Source organism: Enoplosus armatus, chromosome 4 (genome assembly GCF_043641665.1).
Source record: "Enoplosus armatus isolate fEnoArm2 chromosome 4, fEnoArm2.hap1, whole genome shotgun sequence".
Lineage (NCBI taxonomy): Eukaryota > Metazoa > Chordata > Actinopteri > Centrarchiformes > Enoplosidae > Enoplosus > Enoplosus armatus.
Genome location: NC_092183.1, coordinates 23773992 through 23798061, shown reverse-complemented (window position 1 = coordinate 23798061; position 24070 = coordinate 23773992). Strand labels below are relative to the sequence as shown.

Genomic DNA, 24070 nt, shown 5'->3' with positions numbered 1-24070 from the left:
GACTTCAAAATCAAACGCTCCCACCTTTCCGTTTTTCACCCAGATGTACAAAATTTGGTAGACATGCGTCCAGACTTTATAAAAAGCCTATTGGTGCCATGCCCTAAACTCAACAGGAAGTCGGCCATTTTGAATTTAGTTTTTAAATTTCATTGCATTCCTTTGCCAATTAAAGGCGCTCCACCTGTACAACGTGGTCTAAACACACAAGCATTACAATGTTACAAAGAACAGTGGAATTACCGCCCCACAGCTGTATGCCTCCGCCAACCAGGACATGTCTGTCCAGACTCATTTAATATCTGTACATATTAAATCTAATATATTACATTTAATATCATTTGGTCCTCATTTGAATTCGCTCAATACAGGCCGACTGCCTATTTCACAATGGAATTACTCTTCCATTTGCATGCTGGTGACAACAATCAATAATAGAACACCCCAAAATAAATGATAAAATACAGAATAATTATATACAAGCAGTTGGTAAAACAGGCTTGATGCTAACCCTAAACTAAAATAATGTGTTTACAATGTATACCAGGGATACTCAACTTGCTTTGCCGGAGGGACCACTTTTGCAAAATGACTAGAGGCCAGGGGCCAGGAATAAACAAACATTAACAGGCCTCAGGCCTTTCTGCCAGAAGGCCTTTCTAACAAAGGGTTAACGTTAACCAAATGGTCGCCGTTTGGTTAGGTTTAGGCACCAAAACTAGTTGGTTAGGTTTAGGAAAAGATCATGGTTTGGGTAAAAAAAATAAGTCAACGTTGACTCGGTAGTTCACACGGGACACGAGCAGCAGTCTCCCGTCTTTCTGGCAGAAAGCGGGGTGTACATGTACAGAAATCAAGTGCCACTGCACAGATCCCTGCAAGGGACATTATTGATTCTTTACTAAATTGGTATAAACAAACAAAAATCCCAGCGTGAAACAACCCAATTTCATTGTAAGTTAGAAAATGGTCTACGGGCCACCTGGCGACCCATCACGGGCCAGATTTGGCCCATGGGCCTTAGGTTGAGTATCACTGCTGTATACCATGAGAGAAAACCGAGGTACTCCGCAAAAGACACACAATTCAAGTCAATCTGGAAATGTCTTTATTCTGCTAGTGGAATCGTCAAGCAGAACGCAGAGCACGGCAAGCATTCACGACAGGACCTACACTGAAGGGCAATTACATTACAGTCCCTCACATTCCCAGTCATGATTTTTTTTATTCTCATTTCCAGTATTGAACTTAAATTTAGCAACTAACCAAGTTAAAAAGGCAAGCAAGCCAACAGTGTTCCTTCTTGACCAGGGAGGAAAAAATAAAAAATAAAAATAAAAATAAAAAAAATGTTAAAAGCCAAAAAACGATACGTAGTGTGAACATGGCCATGTTTTCCACAAATCAAAGCGTTTTTTTACATTTTTTTTTTTTATCTATTTAAAGATTATACAAATACTTTATTTTTATATATATATATATGTGTGTGTGTGTGTGTGTGTGAAAAGACAACTACATTGAGGGCTTCACTACTAACAAAGATCTATCAACAAATTCTTCTCAGGTCTTTTAAATTGAAGTGTAGCCTAGCGTTGAGACAGAACAAGACCACGGCATCAGAACATCACTTGCGTTAAGCACGGTTATTCATATTCAAAAAGAAAAAAAAAAAAAAAAAAACTTTTCAAGATTCTCAAAATTCAAGTTGGCCAAATGAACGCTTCACAATGGTAACAACACAGCCCACCTCTGAATGCAACTATACAGATGAAATGAAGGCATTGACATGTTAGCACTGCTTTTTTCCCCTCATGACTACACCCCCACCCCCACCCCCCCAAAAAATAGGACTGTCATCAACAGAGCCACTGTCAGAAGCAGGTCATGTAAAAACTGCTTTATCTAGTACACAGAGGTCTTATACAAATCTACAACTAATACAGTACACAAATTGACTTTTTTTTTGTTGGTGTAATATCGAGTGAGGCTGCAATCATACTGGTACATCTGTAGCTTAAAAAGGAAAAAAAACAAACACTGGACCATGGCCAGTACTCAGGAGACGGCGCATACGACATGTTCATAGTTTTTCGTACGTAGATTACTTTAAATTCGTCATAGAGAACCTTAGAAGCTATCATAATCTTTCTTGTCCTTTTTGCCTTCACCCTCGAAGCTGTCCGTCCCGTCGCTGTTGTCGCGGCGACGCTTGCGGCTGTTGCGGATGTTGAAGCGGGGGTTGATCTGTGGCAGGGGGTCCATGCCCAACACTTTATGGATCTGACGAAACGCCAGTAGCCTCAGCGCAAACTGTGAAGAACACGCGGAAAGAACGTTTCAAAAGGGCGTCTCGTCTTCATGAAAGGGGATCTAACTAAAACCTTCAAAAAAAAGATGGCAAATCCCCAAAACCACATTTCCTGTGACGACTGACATCTCCAGGTGAAAAGGTGACAGAGAGAACAGACACAAGGACAATTTAACGCCCGATTACGCCACTCTAAAATGTCTCATTTCAGTTCTCAAAATGTACCTCTGGACAAGTTTAGCTTTTCCAATTGTTATTTCTCTCATGAAGAAATTAGACTTTAAAACTGTTCACCACCTGATGAAATGTTATGTCTCAATCAACTCGATAAATGAAATAGAATTCCAAGAGCTTGTACCTGGGCACTTGAGGTAATGTCCTCTCTCTGTTGCTCTCCCATAGGTGTTAGGGTATCCACGGGCTTCTTTTCACAAGGGTCCACCAATCCTGGCCCACCTATTCAAAGAAATAAAAAGCAGTGAGGTTTCACGTCAGCGTGTCCTTCAGTGTCCTCTAGATCAATACAATGGAGGTCTATGAGAATTAACGCCTTGGAAAGATTGAATATTCACAAAAATGACATTTACACATTAAATCACACATTTGGCAAGCAAATAAGTTACAGTTCACATTTCGCTGTACCCACTTTCAGATGACCCAATTTCGGTCCGTGAACACTGATCAATGCAATGAAGAAACATTATCTTACCAGGGAGCAGAATCCCAGATGAAATACATTCAAAGATGCGTCTCAGGGCGTCGCCTGGGCTGAGGGGGGCGGAGGCGCTACTGATGGCCTTCTCAACTAGCAGCTCCATGGCCTGAACACAGTGAACCGGGAAGATGGCTTAGATGCCTGGCACGCAATGTACGCTTTCATTATGAAAGCTGGAATACACATTAAACTACAGTAATTGTTTAAAAAAAAAAAAAAAAAAAAAGATGCAATGTTTTACTGCCTCAAAATATTCACAACATGTCAGCATGGGAGTGACATCATCCCACAACCATGGATTTCTGAAGTTGGATTGAGCCTGTCAAGTGTGTTGACTGGTCTTCTCTCTACTTTTAGGTGGCAACAGCGACACGTCGCATTCAGTATGAGGCTATCAGACGGTATTAACCTTGGAGAAGTGACTTGTAGGGGGAGGGGCACGAACTAAAACTTAAACCTTTTTGAAATGGTGCACAAGAGACTATATCAGGAGCCAAAGTCCCTTTTTAAAAACAATTTTTTGCATGTGACGAGTCAACGTCAAGTTCTCTAAAGTACTAATGTTTAATACAGTTTGAATGGTCGTTGCAAAAGGCGACGTATTCCGAGTGTTTTCTGGTCATTTTCCTCACGTTGAAACAATTCACAGAATACGTTTTCCGTTTCTGTTGCTCACTTGCTCCCTCTTCATCTAGCCCTTTTCTAGACCTGCCAGGAAGTTGGCCATGTTGAGAAAAAAAATCCAATCTCAAGACCTAATGTTGATACAGGTGAAACCCTTATGTGTTCGCAATCTGAAGGAATGCTTTAAACATGTTGGGAAAAAGTTGTGAGACTTCCGCCTGAACAGTTCCAGAGTCATCAGAAAGTAGTACCTCGAGAAGCAGCCAAGAACTACGGCCCAGAAACCAAAACTTGGTCACCAAAGCTCAATAGAAGGACCAAAGATTATGCGTTTTTCCTCATAAACGTCAAATCTCGTCTTGGGGCAGCCCAAAGTCACACAATGCATGGAGGCCTTCAAATGTTTCATTAGCTCGTTTAAATAACATACGTACCCATCCCGGGAAGGGCGACCATGTGGGGACTCGCTGACAGAGGTCTCGCAGGATTCGAATGATGATCACACAGGACTGAAGTCCGTTGGCTCTAGCCTTTTGACGCAATAGAGTTAGGTTTACGGAGTGACCAAGAATGACAAGAGATGGACCAAACAAAGTGAAATCAGTTCTGTCATAGAGGTCCAAACACTACTGTGCATAATGGAAGCTTGAGTATGGTTTGAGGTGTGTATGAGCCATAAGAGTTTGCAAATCAGCTGCCATTCCCAGTAGTCTTGTACCTCACAGTTAGTAAGGGAGTTCAAAGTTTGCAAGATGCACAAGAAATTAGGACTTTTCTTGCCATCTTCTAAACCCTGAACCCAGGTTTTTACCAGGTATCTCACAAACAGGTACTTAAAAAAAGTACAAGAGTCCACCTGAGAGGAGAGTATAAGGACTGAAAGAGCCAAGGATATCTGCTTTACTTTGCCTGTGCTTTTGCTCAGGACGCAGAATCACAGGAAACTACTCAGATATTCCTTTTTCTCTCAATCCCCATTCTACAAAAATATATAGAATAAAAACAATACAAACGTTGAACATGAAAGCACTTTTGATGGCACAACTTTGTGCAAGTTATTGTGCAGCCTTATGGAATCACATGTAACTACAATTCAGTACTTGGAAAATTTTTAAAAAAGGGAATACAAGGATGCCAGTTCTTTGCTAGAGTATTCTTTTTTTTTTTTTTTTTTCCATATGAGAGCTTCCAAATGAACTTAGATTGATGATCAATACATATGATGGACATTAACCAGATCCTTGTAGTAGTAGGTGGCATCCTTGAATATATATATATATATTTTTTTTGGTTTCAAATAGTAGTAGTTTTCCTCATTATAATAAAATGAAAAACCAAATGTGTAAAACACAAATAAATGAATAAAACATAAGCATCTCATAAGGCTACAATAAAAAAAGTAAAATGATGTTCCGAACCTGGAACCACTTAGCGTGGCGCAGAGCAGCCAGAGCGTCAAGGCATTTTTGCCTGTCCAAGACGTCCGCTGGGTCTTTCACCATACCCGAGGTTACATCTAAAAATGGATTTGAAGTGTCAAAATGGTGATGAGGAATGGGTGTTTGACCAGGTCAGCGAGGCTGGCAGAACAAACACATTGCCACACATACCAAGGTTTCTTTTCCATGACAACCTACAGTTGGTTGGCTGTTCATGTACTAAAAAAAAAAAATAAATAAATAAACTGACTACATCTGATACATACTGATTGACAGTGTGTACACTGACTGTATGTTAAGTCACTATATTGAAGACAAATTGATGTGTTTGGAAAGCAACAGTCGAGCTAAATCACATGGGTGTAGGTCACTAATGTTTCAAAGCCAATGCCATTTTATCAGGTAATTGTGTTGTAAAGCCTTGGTAAGTACCATGGGAATTTTGAATTTTTGCAGATTTTCTTCACTCATTGGGACACCATGACTAATGATTATTAGCATTAGCGTGGCTAATAGGGAGCGACCTGATAAAAAAGTGGCATGGCAATAGTAGGTGTGGCAAAGTGTTTTGGGATGTGAGAAAACCTTGGTCAAAAATCCTTCCGAAGCTGTTGGGCCCTACTAAACCTCTGATGGGAGACAATGTACTGGAAATAATTGCTTTTTTTTTTTTTTTGGTTTCAAAAGACATAAAAAGGGATCTTTGTGCTGGACTTGGAAATATTACTATGAATATAAAAAGGAGGGAAAGCAATGGGTGCTGAAGAAGAGAAAAAAACATGAGAACTACCAGCAAACAAAAGGGGTTAGGATATCACTGCATGCATATCTAACATCAGTAGGTTGGAATAAGACCCCAACAATCATTGTATACCAAAAAGACTGTACTCAGGTCCAAGCAAAGATTTCTCATAGCCTTCTTACCTGAACGTTTAACAATACTCCCCTATAAATTTGAAATAATCAAGATTTCAAAACAATATTGGTCATGATTTATCTTCGTCTTTCCATTGTCAATGAGTCTAAAAGAGAAAATAGTCCGTCTTTAAAATGATTTGCCCTATCTTTCCACGGTCAGTGAAATCAAAAAGGCAAAAAACTTGTCAAAAAGGCTTTCATTTTTGCTGAACCAGTCTAAATATTTATATCTCCTGTTGAGCCCAATTTTGAGTCTTATGTGTGTCAAAGGAATATGTCAATCAACTCAGGGGAGCACTTCAGAACAGGGGATCTCAGCATGGTGAACTGTTCACCAGTACACAAAAAAAAGGAAGATTTGTTTCCTGTGGAAAAATAATATCCAATTTCCTCTGCCAAATCTTGAATTGAGAAAAAAAAAAAAAAAAAAAGGTTGAAAAATTCAAAAAATATTTTTTGCACAACTAATTCCAATTTTTTTTTTTTCGTCTCCTCATCTCAACGAAAATTTGGAGAAAAGATACTGTTATGCATGTCTCCCATTGGTTATAGCGAACAATAAAAATGGAAACAGAATCCCCAGGAACACAGGAAACAAAATAGAATCTCACCTGGGAATAACTAGACTTAACACAATGCAAACACTGATCATGCTTTGTTCAAAAGGATAAAAAGATAGCAGTTGAGAGGTAGGAGTTACAGAGCTAAAAGCCTAAGAGCAATACTGCTGGCACTTGCCTCTCCTTCTTCTTGCATCTTTTTTTTTATATTTTACACTAGAAGTGATGCGCCCCACATAATTAGAAAGAGCATTAAAATTGAGAAAAATAACTAAGTTGGGGGTCTCTTATGGGCTTCCACCATAGACCAGTAAAAGCAGATTATCTCAATCTAATGGTTCCTTGGAAACATTGTTGTTTAACCAAAAAGGTGGAGTTAAAAACTTTTTTTTTTGCAGGTCATTGACAGCATAACAAACCCTGAAGGTACGAGACCACAACTGAAGTTATTAAATATTTCTGAAATCCAAAAAAAATAAAAAAAATAAAATCATAAATGAAAAAGAGCAAGTTGCCAGGATGATCGGATTTAAAAAGCCCAACAAAACAATCTTTGTGGAGTGCCAGCAGGACAGTGCTCTTCAGGGTGTCAACCAACATATTGAAAACTGATTTCATAGAGAGATAGCAGAAAGACAAGAAGAAAAAAAAAAGAAAAGAAAAAGAGGTGCAATGGGAAAGGCTGTCATGGATCTCCCAACCTCCATCCCGGCCATTTTCCTCTCTGATGATAGGTGACGTCAGCGTGATTGTCACTTGCATCTTTGGCTCGGTGCAGGATGTCAGGATGATGGCTGCTTCCTGGATAGATCCCTTGACCTCATATTTTTCTGGTGTCACCATCTGCAGAAAAGAAGAAAAAGGGTTGCGCTTACATTATTTCATTAAGTCCATTTTACATGAAACTAGCTGGGCAACATAACTAGTTGATACAATCTACACTCAGTGGCCACTTTCGTAGGTACAGTTCATGAGGACTGCTAGGTCTTCATAACATTCCAAACATGCAACAAGGTAAAAAGGATTTTTACATCTTAATGTGCTCAACAGGGGTGGGGGTGGGGGGTGGGGGGGGTGGTATCGTGATATTTTGCGTGGCAATATCATATCGATACACGGATGCACTGTTTAAAAAGTACCTCCATGTTGATATTCATCACAAAATGACTGAACCATATAATTCATGTTTCCTGTTTTCGGTTGCGTTACCTAATTTGAATACAAATGTATTTAAAGTTCTGCCTCCTCTGCGTGTAGAAAGTGTTGTAATACTGGAGTCACTTGTGTTCCTGAATCACCAACTCAATGTTGGTTATTACCACTAGCCATAGACATCATCCCTGTTGACTCTTAATTGAACCCCTGGGGGTATCAATTAAGCAATGTGACAACATAACAGCCAGACATAAAAAAAAAATCTGATAAACGCTGATGACGTTCTATTATAAATCACCAGATTTGTTTTTAATTCTATTACAAGCTCATTAGTAACTCCCAGCAGTCATCCCCCCTCATGACTGATTTACTGGTGAGATCATTCATTTACTTGATTTTACACGATATGCAGCCATAAATCACCAACTGGTGTTACTTCACCTTTTATCTATTACATTATCTATTTTAACCCAGTAAATTAATGTGACAGCAGTGCTCTCATTAAACCATGAGGCAGGTACCTATTAAAAGTGGCCACTGAAGAAATGAATTGTAGTGTGATATTTGAAAAGACAGTACTGTTAGTTGTTTAGGGAGATGCTCCACAATGCAGGTGAGGAGGCCCTTGGTGGGCTTCTCAGAGCAGAGCAGGACTAGGTTGACATTCTTGTCCCCGCGAAGAAGCAAGCCTTTGGCCAGGACTCCAACCCTCATCACTCCCTTCAGGGCTCTAGACGGTCACACAAGGAAGATGGGACAGGAGAATATGCAAAAGCAAGACAAGTGACAATCAAAATGTCATCAATCTCAAACGTTACGTCCAAATACAGAATTGAGCCCGAGTAAAAATGAATTCGAAGCAGACAAGCCCAGATATCACACCTGTCTTTAGAGGGTTCCTTCTTTTCTTTGTCCTCTTCCTTGGGCTTGTCCTGGTCTGTAATTATGTCCGAAACCAGTTTGAGGGCACGTTCCGTGATTGACACGATCTTCTGGATAGACTGGAGCTCATCTTCCGAGGGGTAGATGGCTGCATGCTTGGTCATGACATAGCGGTCGTCTGAAGAATCAGGCCGACGTGGGGGCTGAAAGACGTAAAAAGGATTAAAAAAATATATATTATGTTGAGATAAAGTGCATCGAGCTTAAAAAACAGATTTTAACCCTTTCTCCAGGAGTGGGTTTATGTTTATAGTGGCATTGCGGGTCAGGAACGCTCCAGGAGCAAGAGCCCAATCGTCTTTGAAGAGAGAATGTCAGCTTGAGTCGTTATATGAACTAAGGGACTGTACAACATTATTGGGGTGGGAAGGTGGGCCTAAAAATGACTTTGTGTCTAAGATGTTGATGATGGAGGAGAGGGGCGAGAGGGGTTCCTTTAATGCCAATTAAATGTTCCAGTCTCTGATTGGCGACTGCTTTTTCTCGGGAGGTAAAGCTGGTTAGAGCGGGTTGAGGGGTTCGATCCCTGGCTCCCCCCGTCATGTCGAAGAGTCCTTGAGCCACTGAACCCTAAGTTCCTCCCAATGGAGACCAGCACCTTGCATGGCAGCTCGGTTGCCAACAGTGTGTGAGTGAATGGGTGAATGACTTAACTGTAAAGTGCTTTGGGAACCGTGAAGGTTGAAAAGTGCTATATAAGTGAGTTCATTTACCATTTACTGAACACCTGCTTCTACAATTACCTCTCTCTGGTGACTCTACAGACCATTTCCTAAAGTGAAATGCCAAGTGTTACCAACTTATGGTCCCTTGCAATATACTGAGCCACACTGCATAGGCACAATGACAAAGCCCCTACCAAAGGACCCTGAGGCTGCAGGCAAGGCATGCCGGGCCGGACTCCAAGTAGACCAGGAGGCCCCTGTGGATACCCTCCGTCTGGTATACGACGTCGATCATCCCAGTGGTGGTGCTGCTCCTCCTCCATGCGTCTCCAGTACATGTCTTCTTCATAACGCCTGAAAATATAAAAATTAGTTTGTACAGTTTTGAACTGGGAGGGAGACAAACTGCTTTTAAACGTCTAGTGTGCAGATGGTTAAAAAAGAACAACCAACATGAAGTATCTCAGTAAGTTGAGCATGGAGAACAGTGCCCCTTGGCATAGGTTCTCCAAGCTCGTGGAACTCAGCCAGAGGGATGAAAACCATTCTTTCCTCATTCGGTATATCTGCAAAAGATTCTCAGACCTTCAGCTGTCGAGGCCACACGACAACTGTCAAGGTGTAATTATGATCCTACAGAGAGTTAAAAAAAGGGAAACACCCCCACCAACACAGGCCTTTGCTCATCTTCAAGAATCTAAAGCAAGTCAAGTTGCCTTTTGACTTTGTATGTTACTTATATATGTTGCATCTCTCCTCATTAACAACCATTGATAAGAAATGACCGTAAACGTACCGCATCTCCATTCTCCAGCGCTCCTCCTCCTCTCTTCTTCTCCAGTACTCCTCTTTCTGCATCTGCTTCCTCATCTTCTCTTCCTGAATCTTTCGGGCTCGGATGCTGGGCTTCACCTCCACCTGCAGATCTGGGTTCACCTTTTTCTACCAAAACAAGCAAAAAAAAGAAAGTGTATTTCATGGGTGTCATATAGGAAGAAAAAAAAGGATTCCCTTCAGATAAAGAGTGAAAGTTGCTTAAAGTAAAATATGAAGCAATTAGACCAGCTGCATCGGAGCATCATTCGCACCTTGAGAACTTTGTGTGCACGTTGTCCATGCCACTGGTGAATACAAGGCCTAATACCATTGTTTTGTTTTTTTATTGGCTTTACTCACTTCAGAATAGCCAAAGATAATGTGCCTTTTGTATGTCTATACCGACCACAATGTGAACAAGAGTGACCTTTTAGTTATACTTCCTGCAAGTAGGTTAGTTCAGCTATGCAGCTCCCAAATAGAGACAACTTTTCTAGATTTATAGAGATGATTCACTTGTGTAATACAGCATCAAATATGCATCACTCTCAGACCTTCAATCTTCTGCTCTGAGACACCTGACAAATACGCAAGCGGCTACAGCTACAAACCTTATATTGCAGGCGATGCCTACGACCTTTTAGGTGCATTTCCTTTGCGTTTGGATCATTGAAGCTACATTCACACAGCTTGCAGTGGAAGCGGATGACTTTGCCTTCATCGTTTCGGACCTGGAAAAGAAGAGTCCACATATTACACACAAGATTTACATGCATTTCTGCTCAGTGAGCACAAGTTGGCTCTAGGCCATGTATAGGTCTGTTTAAAAAAACAAAAAAAACCTTACTTCCTCAACATAGTCATGACCGACAGGTTGGACGTCACTCTGCAGTGCAGCCAGGGCTGATGTGGACAGAGAATCTGAAACTTCAGTCTTGGGGTCCTGAGTACCTGAAGAGGGCGGCACAGGCTTAGAAGCCTCCACTTTGGCCTCCGCTCTGGCCTCTTCCATCTTCACTGTGGTCTGCAATTTATTTCCACCTGCATTCGAGAAATGACGCAATTTAAAAATCACAGACCTTGGTCTAAATAGTGCTAAATAACAAAAAGAGATGTGACAAAGTTGGTCCCAAACTGAACAAAAATTGATTGCACACCCAAAATGTGTGTTGGATTGCAGTAAAAAACACTGGCAACAAAGTAATGGAGTATAAAAGTAAGGGTGCGGATACTTGCACTACACAGTGAGCAACCATTCTATTTCAAACAAGGATGTTCCCTGCTATAACTATACTTTTGCCAAACTACTGGTTCTAATATTTCACAGATTACATAAAAAAAAAGCATCAAGTGAGACAGTAAGACTGACCTCACAACAAGTCTTACTAACCAACAAAATTGATCTTGGGGGTGTTGATTTTCTTCCCAGCTGAGGCAGAGTTGGCAGTGGAGAGGCTGTTGGTTAACGGGTTCTTGACGCCTGCCACGCTGCTGCTGACTATGTTGACAGGTTTCAGGTATGGGGGGCAGGAGCTAGCGGCAGGGGATGACGAGGAGGCAGCCACGCACAGAGAGCTGGTGGTGCTGGAACTGCTCAGGGTCGCTGTGGTGGTCTTGCTGAGGGCGGCTGTGGTGGAGGACGATGTCTGAGTGACCATGCTGGGCTCAGTAGAGGGAATGGGCTTACCAAGTTTGGTATGAAGCTTCACAACCTGGAGAATTCAGAAAGGGCATTTTCAGAAGGTCTGAGGTTTCCATTTAAACACGCTGACAACACAGGATATATACTGTATTTAATAGTCTTACTACCATCTGACATGGGTTAACACCACCTTTAGCCCCCCGCCTGACTCAGGGCAGATGTGCGACGCCCCGCTCATATCCATACCTTCTGGTGCTTGGCTCCGCGGATATGGGCAGCGTAGGCGTCGGCGCCAGTGCAGGAGACGTCGCAAAGTTCACAGCGGAGCTGGTTCTGAGCGTTGCGGGCCAATACCCCTCCGCCACTGCCGCTGCTGCTGCTGCTGCTCTGGGAAACCTTCAGTGCAGCTTCCTTCTTTTTGTGCTTCTGGCCTTCCAGATGCTCCTTGTAAGTCTTATGCATTCGAGGGAGAAGACAGGGCCATTAGTCGTATTGATTGACAAGTATTTGTTTTGGACACTAGTGAACTAGTTACTGTATGTCATTTTTAGACTTCAGAACATCAAATCTGTTCAGCTGGACCATTTGTTGAATGCTAATGTTTGATACCGTCTGATGGCTGTTATTTTTATGCACTCTGCAGTGGGGGCATTTCAGACAGACCTGAGAGGATCAGAAGTGGATCAAGATGTTTACACACTCGATACCCATCCATCACAAAAAAACTTGGGAGCTTCCCGATCCTGCTGATTGGCTCGGGACAATCTTTACTCGACAGTAATTAAAACTAGGAGGACTACTCTAGGACCACATTGACTGCAAATATGTGTATATTGGACTTTTTTTTAAAGATGTGAGAGGCTGCGAAACTCTGGATCAACTATGAAACGGAGACCGTCTTCACAGTCTGTCTGCACGGACATGTTGAAGGTTCGATTGCTCACAACTATAAGGCTACATTCAGACAGAATCGGGCGGGTGCTGCGATTAAGGCAGGGTGTGGGAGTGACACCATGTCGCCAATTTGTGTGGCGTTATGTTGTGAAATTTAACCCCGTCGGGTTACGTTTCTCCAAAAGTTGAATCTGTCTCAACTTTCCCCCCCCCCCTGGAACCCCCCCGCAGTTACCACCACCACAGCCTAAAACACACTACCCTCAGTCAAAATGAAAGGGAGGACTGGCGTTTTTGCCGCCTAAAGCGTCACCTTCAAGTGAATCATCTTAGAGAAAAGAAAAGGTGGACACTCTGCGGTGACCAAAGCCAATGTGACAGGTACACTGCATCTTAAAATACACTTATCGTAATATATTGCATTACTGAAAGGCATGGCCCTGTGGGGCTAGACAATAGGTGCACAGTAGAAAAACAGTAGACTGTAAAAACAAAAAAGTACTTGTTTACCTGTGCATATTGACATTGACATTTTGAAACTTGGCTGCATATATGTGCATGCGCTTAATGCTTAGCACATTTGACAAAAATGGTGTTACTGTGGCCTATATTGAACTCACCTGTGGGCCAGCACAGCTGATCTTGCAGACGTCGCAATAGTGGATCTGAGGGGGTTTGGGCGGCTGCTTGGGCCGGAGCTGCTTACTCTGAAAGGGGGGTTTCTTGGTGAAAGTGTTTCCCGTCCATGCCGCCGTCGCTGCTACAGCTGCCACTGCCTGCTTCTGCTGCTGCTGCTGCTGCTGTTGCTGCTGCTGGTAGTAGCTGGACGCTGCAGAGTAAACTGCTGCCTCATAGCCCGAGTATGACGTTCCTGGAAAAGACCATCTTAGTTTAGCACATTAGCATTAGCGAGCAATTCAAAATTAAAACACAAGTGCAGGTGATGCTGATGGGAATGCCAGTTTTGCCGGTATTTGGTCATAAACAAGTATTGGAAAAAGATGACAGGGAGATCAAAGTTTTACAATCCATCCTTTGGCGAACATGAAGGCTGTGCAAAATTTCATGGCAATCCATCCAATAGTTGCCGAGATATTTTACTTTAGAACATAGTGGAGGACCGATAGATGCCGTCATCCCTAATGTCATGCTGCTAAAGAGGAAGATAAGAATTTATGCACGTAGTACCCTGCTGTAATATTGTTTACCTTATTGTTTCATTTGCGTTTTAGTTACAAATGTATAGATTTCTAAATATGGACTGGCTCAATAATGTCTTGTGAATAATAATTTTGCATTTGTTTTGTGAAGCAATTGAAATATCCTACGTGTATTGCAGTCCTTGGTCTATTTCCATTTACATGGGTTAGTCAGGGGTCAGTCCTCTAGATGTCCACCTTTTCTAGGTTGAATACATATGTTGTTTGCCTCTCGTCTTCGTCCATTTTGACGCTTATGAAGCTTCCTAGTTTTCCCCATGTTTTTGTACCATTTCAGGCAATTCAGTGTCAAGGCTTACCAGAGTATGTGACAGCGTTTGTGCTGTAGGTTGGGCTTTGGGAGTAAGACGGGACCACAGAGGCGGCGGCGGCAGCCACAGGCTGGACAGTGGAGGTCACTGGGTAGATGGAGAAAGTGGATGAGGCTGGACTGGGAGCAGCTGGCTTTATCACGGTCACCTGTCGGGTCTGCTGGCTCTGGGTGTATGACGTTACCCCCTGGCTATATCCTGGTTTGGGGGCTAGAAAACACAAAAAAGGGGATACATTACGGTTTGCTGGTTAGTTACGGTGAAAATGAACAACAATTAGTGTCGAAGTGTATGCTGGCATTGTTGCTCGTCAGTGAAGCGTATGGAACTACACTGTAGACTTGAAGCTCTACTAATGGTGAGAAGCAGGGTGACAAGCTGTCTCATATCAATGCGGTAGACCAGTGTCATATGCAGTGTCTGTTTAAAAAGGTGTATTAGTGAATGAAAATGAATTTAGAGAGTATTTAGCGTACCTGTCTGGTAGTAGGAGTCTGCCACACTGGGTTGAGGCTGTGCAGCAGCAACAGCCGCTGTAGCAATGGGCTGTTGGTAATACTGCTTGCTGTCATAAGCTACAGCTGGAGCTGTGGACCGGACATAGGAGTAGGAGTCCTGCAAAAAAAAAAAAAAAAAAAAAATCACTCCTCCCGTCTACACATCGAAGTGTCCCAGGAAAGACAGTGAAGCCCAAATTGCTTCCGATGCTGCCATCAGGAGGGGTGTGTGTGTGTGTGTGAGAATGAGAGGCAAATTGTAAAGCACTAAAAAGTGTTATGTATAAATTCAGTCCATTTACCATTCATAACTAGTGAATAATAACTATTTGTGATGAAAACACCAGTCAATGTGGTTCCATTTGTAACATGGAAATGTACGTTATGCTGAATTCATCATGGGAACTTTACAGGTAATTTCCAAACCAGCCAAACATTTTACCTGACCCATTACTTGTTTGCAGGGAAGTTCCATTTACATCTACTTACTTAGTTCTCTCAGACTCCTCGCTTGTCTATGTGGTCTAATTTACTTTACTAGAGAGGCTGCAGGGATAGTGCTAGCCCGAGCACTGACGGTATTTAACTCATTTAACACTTGACTGACAGTCTATACTGCCAAAGCTGTCGCTATGCAATAAAGAAGGCAAAAAATGCCCCAAAACTTAAGAAATAAATAAACAAAAATACATTAAAATCTATACAAATTGTGATTTTAAAAATCAATTTGAACTTGCAGTTTTAAGAGAAATAAATAACTGAATTCACAATTCCTGCTACTTTCCCCTTCTTCATGTCCCATTTACATGACACTTCAGGCTTTGCGCTGGGGTAAAACAAGGTAAAACGATGCAGATCAGTGTCCACCAAAAAGGCCCCCACCTCATGTTCATGGCTTATGGTTATCACTGTAAAAGCTCTGTTGTGCCTCGAATGTAAAGTTTGCCACGTTATGCCCATGATGATTTTTTTTTGTGACGTTTATAGTGCTACTTGAGGTTTATTCTAACAAATGTAGGCTAGTTCATGTTTAAATAATGTCCACTTTAGAACGGGCTTTTGATGAATTTGACATTTTGATTGTGGAGGCAGAACATCGGGTCCCGACCCTCAGAATAAAACAAATTGATGTGATGAAATAAAGTGATCAAAGTTAAACGGTACCTGGTAGTTCTGTGAGGTGACCGGCGGTGGTGGTGGAGGGACTTCAGGCTGGCGCTGAGGGTAGCCGTAGTCAGTAGCAGCATGGGTTGGCTGGTATCCTCCATATGCTGCAGCAGTGGCGGCTGCCACGGCGACGGGCGCGGGCCGAGCTACAGCAACTGTGGCTGCAGTGGGAGCGTAGGCTGCTGCTACGGTGTGCGCTGCCACAGGTGCTTGGTGAACCGTGTAGCTGGCCACTGTGGTGGGGTGCGTGTATGCTACCCCGGCAGCTGGCTGCTGACTGGTAGGACAACACAAATGAGAAATGTCGAAAAGCTTAGTTGGCCGGTCGCAACTTGGTGGCATCACTCCCTATTGTGAGTGTGGGAGCATCCTTGGCCCAATGTACACAGAGTGGTAGATGTGTGATGAAGTTGGACAGATTATGGCAGTGGGTTTAATTTATAGTTCAGTGTAAAAGATGTGTGACTCCGTTGGGTATTGGATTCTAAAAACAAGAAACTATGCTTACCTAAGTTTTACAACACAAGTCACATATGTCACATTCAGTGCATGTCTCAGAGAGGACAGTATATCTGTGTGGAGTCTATCTCCCACGACCTGGGTCTCCAGGAGAAGAAAGACAGCCTCGCCTTATCAGGACAGCTGCACTCTGACCAGTCATCCTTAGACAAAGAGAGGTGAGCTATTGCTCTGAAAGCTTTTTAGGTGTCATATTACTTTTAAGCCCCTTAACACACAACTATAAATACACTAGGGGTAGGAATCCTTGGGAATGTCATGATTTAATTGCGATTCTTGGTGTCACGATTGATTCTTGAATCCTGTTGAAAATGGGCACCATTTTCTGGCTGTTACGCCACTGAAATACAACATAAAACGTCACTGGCAGTTGAGCTAACTGGAGATTTTTAACAGGGGAGAGATAGGGGAAATTGGCGACACAGACGGTGAGGGGGTGAATTGAAGCCAGATTGTATAATGATGCCTCTCACACATTTAATTTTACTTCATATCAAATGTTAATTATAGATCCATGTCATCAGAAACATTCAAACCAGCAGTGTTGTTTGTACAGCAGTGTTGCTTGTAACAAGCCATAACTATTCCATCAACACCTTTGACTTTGAAAAAAAATATAAGCCAATTCAAATAGCGACTTCTCATTTTTAGCAGACACTGGCCAAAAAATGACAAATATCGGCAGCAGCAGATCACATCAGCTGCCACTAACATATATTAGTGAAAGAGTAACGTAAGTAAAAGAGTAAGTAATATTATAACCGTGCAAGAGTAACGTAACAGGCCAAGATTAAACTTTGCTGTCTGGTTAAGGTGCTCCCTGCAAGCCAAAGATTGTTTGCAGGGGAAGAAGCTCTTCCCTACTCTACAGTGCGTTCAAGTAGGTGGTGAAAAATAGAGTGAGCCGAATTTAGCAGTCCGTTATGTCAGTGTGTCAGATATACACATTTACCTAAATGTTGAATAAATAAATTAAATGAATAACAGATTGGACTCCAAATCGGCAGATGAGATAGAGGGGATGGGGATAGAGAACCGATCCGATCCATCAGAATCATATGCCTCCAAGCTCATCAATAACTTATCAATGCCGGCGTGTTTTTCTGACAGATGCACAAAACAATGACGTCAAACTCGCAACAAGCACGTCTGTTACCAAGCGTAAATATCCTTATATATTATAATATGCTATAACATTGACTGCACACAGGCAGGCGTAGCAGGTTTTTTCTTTGACTAAAGAAAACCTAAATGAAAACAAGTGCTGTACAAATATTCTCTGCATTTCATCCATTTTAGTGGATGACAGACAGACTTCTGCTTTTCTACACTGCGTTTAGACTCAGATAATAAAACTAGGGATGTCCCGGCCGAGCATTTCGCTCCATATGTGAGTGAAAGTTAGTGTGAATGTGACAAAATGACTTGGTCGAGCCAGTAACTGATGGCAGGCCAAAACAATACATGGCTGTAGTCGGGTTTGTCTGTCGGGTGTCTGTACAGCTGCCAAGGATTGTTTGTGAGGTAGAAAGAGGCATCACTCTGGACCACACGTCTTCTCTCTAGCAAATCATGTCACATCAGTTTTAAGAGTCACATTTTCATCCATATCATATCAATAATTTAAGCTGATCAACTTCATCGTTTGGTTCATAAATAAATAATTAAATAAGGTGGGCCGAAATAGAAGGCTACAGAATCGATAATGGCATTGGTATCAATAACATCTGAGAGGCGACCCTCTGCTCTCTACTCAGCAGGACACAACCTCTCAGCTGAGCACCCAAGTCATATAGAACATGTGGGGGAGGGAAAGATACAGGCAGATAGGCACGTTTCTTTATCATCATGGTTGTATTGTGTTGAAGCGGGGGCTAGTGGTCGTACAATGTAGACGTGTAGGGAATCGCAACTTGTCAATCAAAAATATTTTTAATAAAATTAGCCGGCTGGACTTAAATGAGTAGTGGGCTGTTTGGCTGGCAGCCAGCACTCATGGAAAGCTCTGCACCATCTTACGTAAATCTGATGGCAATTTAATATGGCAGAGAGACAGAAATGCACATCTTGTACCGACTTCTGTATTTTCACAGGGCCAGGGGAAAAAAAAGAAGAAGAAAAAACTATAAAAACTATGCTGCTGAGCGGCTTGATTTTCAACCCAAGAGATAGAGAAAGAGACCAGACGAGAGAGGTTTGATTTGGAGCGGGAAGAAAAGTGGAGTAAAGGTTTTCATGTTTACATTCGGCCTAAACATAAGATAATCCTTTATTAATCCCTCAGCAGGGAAATTTGCAAAAAAACAGCAAAAAAGACCAGAGCAAACACAACAAGTTTAGTGTCCACACACGTTTGAAAAGTTAACAAACTAAAAGAAAATAAAGTACAGAGAAACTGTGAGCGAGAGCTGCTGCAACAGGCTGCCACTGGTGTGGTGCAGACATTATAGATCAACAGATCTATAGTATAATATAGATTATTATAGATTAAGTCTTTTACAATATCATAAACAGAGCAACGGCAAACTCTCTCGGGCCGAAAATCAAGCTGTTCCGCTGGGACCAGAGCACTTCCATTGTGTTGACTGGATATGCAGTGTTGTCTTGGCTTGTGTGTTTTTGACTTTGCATCGTTTCTGTATTAACAGAATGTGTGCTGTTAAATGTATATGTTTTAGGCTTTCTACGACACATTTTGTTTTTCCATTTGCGTTCTGGAGTTTGCTTAGTTTCTGAAGCTGCAGCAAGTTTCTCCTAATGGAAATGTTTTTGGGCCGTTGTAGCTCGTTGGCCCTCGTCAGCCACCGTACTCCGTCCTCTCCTCTGCGTGTGTTTGACAGAGGGCGGGGCTTTTACTCGAGATGACGAGAACTCAAGTAAGAAAGTAGAACAACGTTATCTCCACCTGCTTTGTCCGCAGTTGTTGTTGTTTTACACAACCACAGCACACTCTTTAAGCTAACAGTGAAATGTTATAAACGTGCTAAAATGAAAGCTGTCTGTATGCAACCTTGCGAATCTAAAAATCTAGCAGAATCTTGTACACTTAGCTACTGGCTTGAGACGGCAGTGTTAAACGAACTGGATGGTAGTTCACGTTAGGTACGGCTGGTAAATTGTCGGCTTATAAATCACGTCATGCCAAACGTCTGTGTGTATTATGATGAATTTGATGTTGTAACTACCGCTACCGTCACACTTTTCGTTGCTCTTGATTGGTTGTAGCGTCCAGAGGCATTCTGGTCTGCGTGCCCCGTCGAAAATCTAAAATTCGCATTCGCGAATTTGGTCTGGCGATGCCGGGCTAGCTAATGTCAGAGTGTGATGTGAAAAACTACAATCTGTGGGGATTTTTTTAAATAAATATTGTAATGTAGTAGTCAAAAAAATAATGTGACAAAGCATAGTTTTTGGTCAAATAATATAAAACCACAGCACTAAGCCCACCAGAAACCTAGGGCAACCATGTTTCTCCTGTTTACAAAACCCATCACCGCGATGCTAGGTAAAAATGATTGCCGCATAGAATTGGAGTTACATCCAGGTAACTACCCCTAGTTACCTTTAAAACACAGGGTTGTTTTCAGTCCGACTACTATGTTGGCTAGCGATGGAAGGCCAGTGTTCAGACATGCAATGACACTGTCAGGGGGAAAAAACACACGCAAGTCCACGGGGGTCTTCGGGCAACTACACACCTTTTGCCGCAATGCAATGTTATCCGGCAACACACAGAGTCGGACAGAGTCGGACAATATAATGTGTGCGAGTGCACATTCCTGCTGGTGGATTACTTTTGTATCATGAATGGCGAACTTCTGCCGATTACCTGAACAGTAAATTCCGGCCTCATAATATCATTGACCGCTGTGCTGTGTTTTGACGTCTGATAACCCCTCAAAAATCGGGGATTGCGGGTTTTTTTTTTTTTTAACGCAGTGCAATTTTCAGCCCGAACTCCCGTTAACGTCTGACTGCAGCAGCAGCAGCAGCATCAGCAGAGGGATAACCGCCCCCTCCCCCAATTTGAACAATGGCAGCAGTGGGAACCGCATACCTGCACAACATACAAACACAGTTGGCGTTTGAGCTCAAAAACATTACGCAGCGGTGTTGTAACCGACAAGCCGAGCATGTCGGGTCCCCTTACCTGTACTGGGCGGCAGCGCCATGGGTAAATCCAAAGTAATTGCCGGTAGCCATTTTGGCATCTTCACCAAGCCGGCTGGGCACTGCGGATGACAGACATACAGGATAAGGCTAAGCTAACCGTTAGCACCAGGCTCAAATGTGCGGTCCAAGGACTATCCATTAACGTCACTATTTTAATATTGCTTCGCTTATTACGTTACTTAAGTCTTTCTAGCTGACTGTCAAATAATCCCCACGTTTTTACGATACTTACCATAGGTGAAGGAGACCACTGGACATATGGGAATCATTGGTTTCGTATATTCTACCGACGATCGTATTGTAGACCAGCCTACTTATATTACATGTCGCACCCGGAAAAACCGTCTTGGCGCCTGCGCGGAGGAAAGAGGCGATGGGGTTGTTTGTGTTCTGTTCACCAACTTTATTAAAACCACAATAACGTTACAAGACAAACAAAAGAAGCCTGCAGGGAGTAACGGAAAAAAATAACGATACAAGATATACAGTGAAAAAAATAAATTGCACAAACATGGAAAATGAATGAAATAGAATAGAAACCATTCAATTAACGAAATTAATTCAATTAAAAAATGTCAATCGTCTGATAAAGACACAGAAGTTTTACCGAATTATCGATTTAATTATATTCAAAAAATAAGACCATGCCCATGACCTGTGATAGGGACCAAAACTGTACTGTTACTCTACCAGATTACAATTGATAAATTAATTTGAGTCCAAATGTTAACTGAATGAATACAAAAATGAAATGAATGAGATCAGAACGTGATGGTTTATGATGATAATTGCCCATTTGTTTATGACCATTAACCATTAGTTGGGTGGTTGTTATTTTTGTCCCTAGCTGTATTTTACTTATGTGTTTTTAGAGTTTGTATCCCCTGTACAAGTCAATAAAGGATATACACTGCTGAGAGCTGCTCCCTGCCTCTCATTTCACACTGCTCGTCAATCATTTACAATAGTTTCGCACGACATACATGAATGGTGAGGTTAAATATTGAGAAAAAAGGTTTAGTGAACATGTGAGTTCAGATTCAAAGTCAAAAACTGTGAGAGAAACCCGAGCTTCAAATTTCCTGCACTATCTGTGACACTGAAATTACACATGCACATTACAGTTAGAAGCGTGATTTTGGACTTGCTTTAAGAACTAAAGGCCTGTAACTTCAGTGGCACACACAGTGTGGGAACTTTGAGAGCTCCACAGTTTTCAGCCTTGAATCTGTACTCAAATGTACAAAGGTATATATTTTTCAAAAGGAAATTTTTCCTGAACATCATTTCACAGGATCTGTCGGGACAACTTTGGAAGTGCTGCTAATACACAACCATGGAATCAGATATTGTGGTATTTAAATTTATTCAGTAGTGATGAAATGTAAAAATGTGTTATTTATTTGCTGATATATTTTCAGTTCCTTTGGCAATGATTTGCACCCCCCCCCCCAATGAAAAAGTCTGGGTGAGGATTTCGCCCCTTGTGCTAAAGTAATCGATAATAAATATAACTGCCGTTAGCTAGTTAGCTCAGTAAGTTGTGCAGCTGGCTAGAGGGCCTATTAGCTAGCTGAGTCTGCCCGGTATGGGAGCTCGGAGCCCGGGCCTGAAAACCTTTTTTACTGAAGTAAAATCTTGAATGCAGGGTTTGGCAGCGTTGGAGTTTTGTGGTCTTGCTTCCACCGTTATTAGTTAGTTGTGTAATTTAAAGTTCTGTCATCCACATTCCTCGGTGGCTCAGCGTTCATACTTTAGTGCCACATCTATGCACTCCGAAACAGCAGGTGGCGGTATGCATACTTAACGCTGGTTTCTGGTCCGCCAATAAACACAGAAAAGAAGCTCTTCTAGATGTTCTCGGTCGCTTTAAACTAAAGAAGAAGACCAATATCCCAGCGTGCATTAGTGCTGCTGTGTCCGACGTTACCAAACAAAGCAGACTCGATGCTGTAGGTGAGTTTTTAGGCATTAAATCGGACACAGATATCAGGCAGATACTGTTTGGCCTTTACCCTCTCCAGGATGAGCAGCCTGCGGACCATCCTGAACTCCACTGCGATGGTCGCTGTGTTGGGGATCGGCTATGGGATGTGGTCTATCATGGCACCGGGAGAAGAGAGGCGGAAAGAGCTCATCAAGGTGATTCAGCTGATTGGTGCTTCGGTGTGCTGACAAACTAAATTGTAATACTACGACAAATTAAGTGACTCAGCTACCGCTGTGACTGTGGTGCCACGAATGGGTCTGTTCTTCAGAAATACATTAATTTAAAGAAAATGTTCCGGTCCTTTTAAGACATTAACGCATACTGCAACTCTCAGTGCATTTCGCGACTATCCTGCGAGTTCAACATATCCTCCGTTGAGCAGTGAAGGGAGACGCGAAGGACCGTTGTAAACTGTCTCTGACAAGGCTCTACCCTGCTTTGCTTAATGCGAAGACCTGCTAAAGCTTTTAACAACATATTATTGAATTCTGTATATATGAAATTCTTTGATTGGCTACATTGTAAAGGTGCAAAAGCTATTTTTACAACTGAAATGAAAAAGTGAAATATGTATGCAAATAAGCATGACAGTTGTATTTTAACACACAAGAAATTCCATCAACATTTTTTTTTATTATGTGGTTTAATGTAGTAATTTATTAAATGCGTCTGCCTCTTTCTGTACTGCCCACCAGAATCTGCCTGAATCGAACCCAGTGAGAATGGAGGAGACGAGGAAGAGGAACGCACTGGTGATGCAGGCGCTCAAGGAGGCTGCTGAAACTAACGACAACATTGCGAGGGGGCTCGGAGGGCCCGCAAAATAGACTCTGTGACCGGCGTGCAAAGTCTCCGTGCACTGAATGCTGCTGGCATGCACGGCCACAATCTGTTCAAATAAAGATGGACATTATATTATTCTACTGGCAGGTTGTTGTCTAATTTGTTGTTTTAATGTCTTCATTGTATGTGAAAACAATTTACCATTAGATGTTAAATTGTTTATTAAAACTCTCCCAACACAACCACATCGGGTTCTTCAGCATTCTTTGGCTTTATTAGCCAAGTATTATATATACCTATTAACCAATTGGTGTGTATATGTATTTATATATATATATATACATAAAGCACTAATGACCAACAACAATAAAATGTCTAAATACAAGTCAAATATTTTTCTTGTTGTAAACAATACAAATAGTGCCAAGCGATTCAATATTGAAAAGATATACATGTATACATGTCCATATATAGTATATACAGCATGCGGAATTTATATTGACAGTGACAGTGCATGATGATATGTACACGTTATAGAATGGTGCTTTGTGTCTGGTTGTTTTGGCAGACAGTGCTGTGTAGCGCCTACCAGAGGGGAGAGGTTGGAACAGGTGGTGTTCAGGTTGTGATGGGTCTGTAGTGATGTTTCCTGACTCCTGGAGATGTACAGGTCCCAAATGGAGGCTGGGTTGGCACCAGTTATTTTCTCTGCAGTCTTGACTGTCTGATGTA

The 24070-nt window shown here is 42.0% G+C and overlaps 2 protein-coding genes across 3 annotated transcripts; one reads left to right on the top strand and one right to left on the bottom strand.

Annotated features, from left to right (window-relative positions):
- Positions 1-1853: 1853 nt before the first annotated feature.
- Positions 1854-20845, bottom strand: zfr (zinc finger RNA binding protein). Of its 2 annotated transcripts, XM_070904190.1 has the most exons (20): positions 20798-20845; positions 20543-20624; positions 15871-16150; positions 14686-14824; positions 14198-14419; positions 13299-13549; positions 12031-12237; positions 11533-11854; positions 10990-11183; positions 10754-10873; positions 10123-10268; positions 9521-9680; positions 8602-8804; positions 8299-8449; positions 7266-7407; positions 5066-5163; positions 4082-4177; positions 3018-3129; positions 2667-2764; positions 1854-2310 (listed from the first exon to the last, which is right to left on the bottom strand). In XM_070904190.1, the coding sequence occupies exons 1-20, from the start codon at positions 20832-20834 to the stop codon at positions 2128-2130; spliced, it is 3243 nt and encodes a 1080-aa protein (XP_070760291.1). In that variant the 5' UTR covers positions 20835-20845; the 3' UTR covers positions 1854-2127. The 2 variants fall into 2 exon arrangements, 1 of the variants encoding a protein (XP_070760291.1); XR_011597331.1 differs by lacking the exons at positions 1854-2310; positions 2667-2764; positions 5066-5163 and having other exon boundaries at positions 3096-3129.
- Positions 20846-22439: 1594 nt separating this feature from the next.
- uqcc3 (ubiquinol-cytochrome c reductase complex assembly factor 3) lies at positions 22440-23474 on the top strand. The gene is made up of 2 exons (XM_070904838.1): positions 22440-22707; positions 23251-23474. The coding sequence occupies exons 1-2, from the start codon at positions 22591-22593 to the stop codon at positions 23380-23382; spliced, it is 249 nt and encodes an 82-aa protein (XP_070760939.1). The 5' UTR covers positions 22440-22590; the 3' UTR covers positions 23383-23474.
- Positions 23475-24070: the final 596 nt, after the last annotated feature.

Bases quoted from the DNA above. Each gene is read 5' to 3' on its own strand.
- zfr (XM_070904190.1), bottom strand. From the start codon at position 20,834: ATGATTCCCATATGTCCAGTGGTCTCCTTCACCTATG. The intron at 9,681-10,122 runs GTACGTTTACGG...TTATATTTTCAG, and splicing joins CGCTGGAGAATGGAGATGCG to GCGTTATGAAGAAGACATGT. The intron at 2,765-3,017 runs GTAAGATAATGT...TTCTTTGAATAG, and splicing joins ATCTGGGATTCTGCTCCCTG to GTGGGCCAGGATTGGTGGAC.
- uqcc3 (XM_070904838.1), top strand. From the start codon at position 22,591: ATGAGCAGCCTGCGGACCATCCTGAACTCCACTGCGATGGTCGCTGTG. The intron at 22,708-23,250 runs GTGATTCAGCTG...ACTGCCCACCAG, and splicing joins GGCGGAAAGAGCTCATCAAG to AATCTGCCTGAATCGAACCC.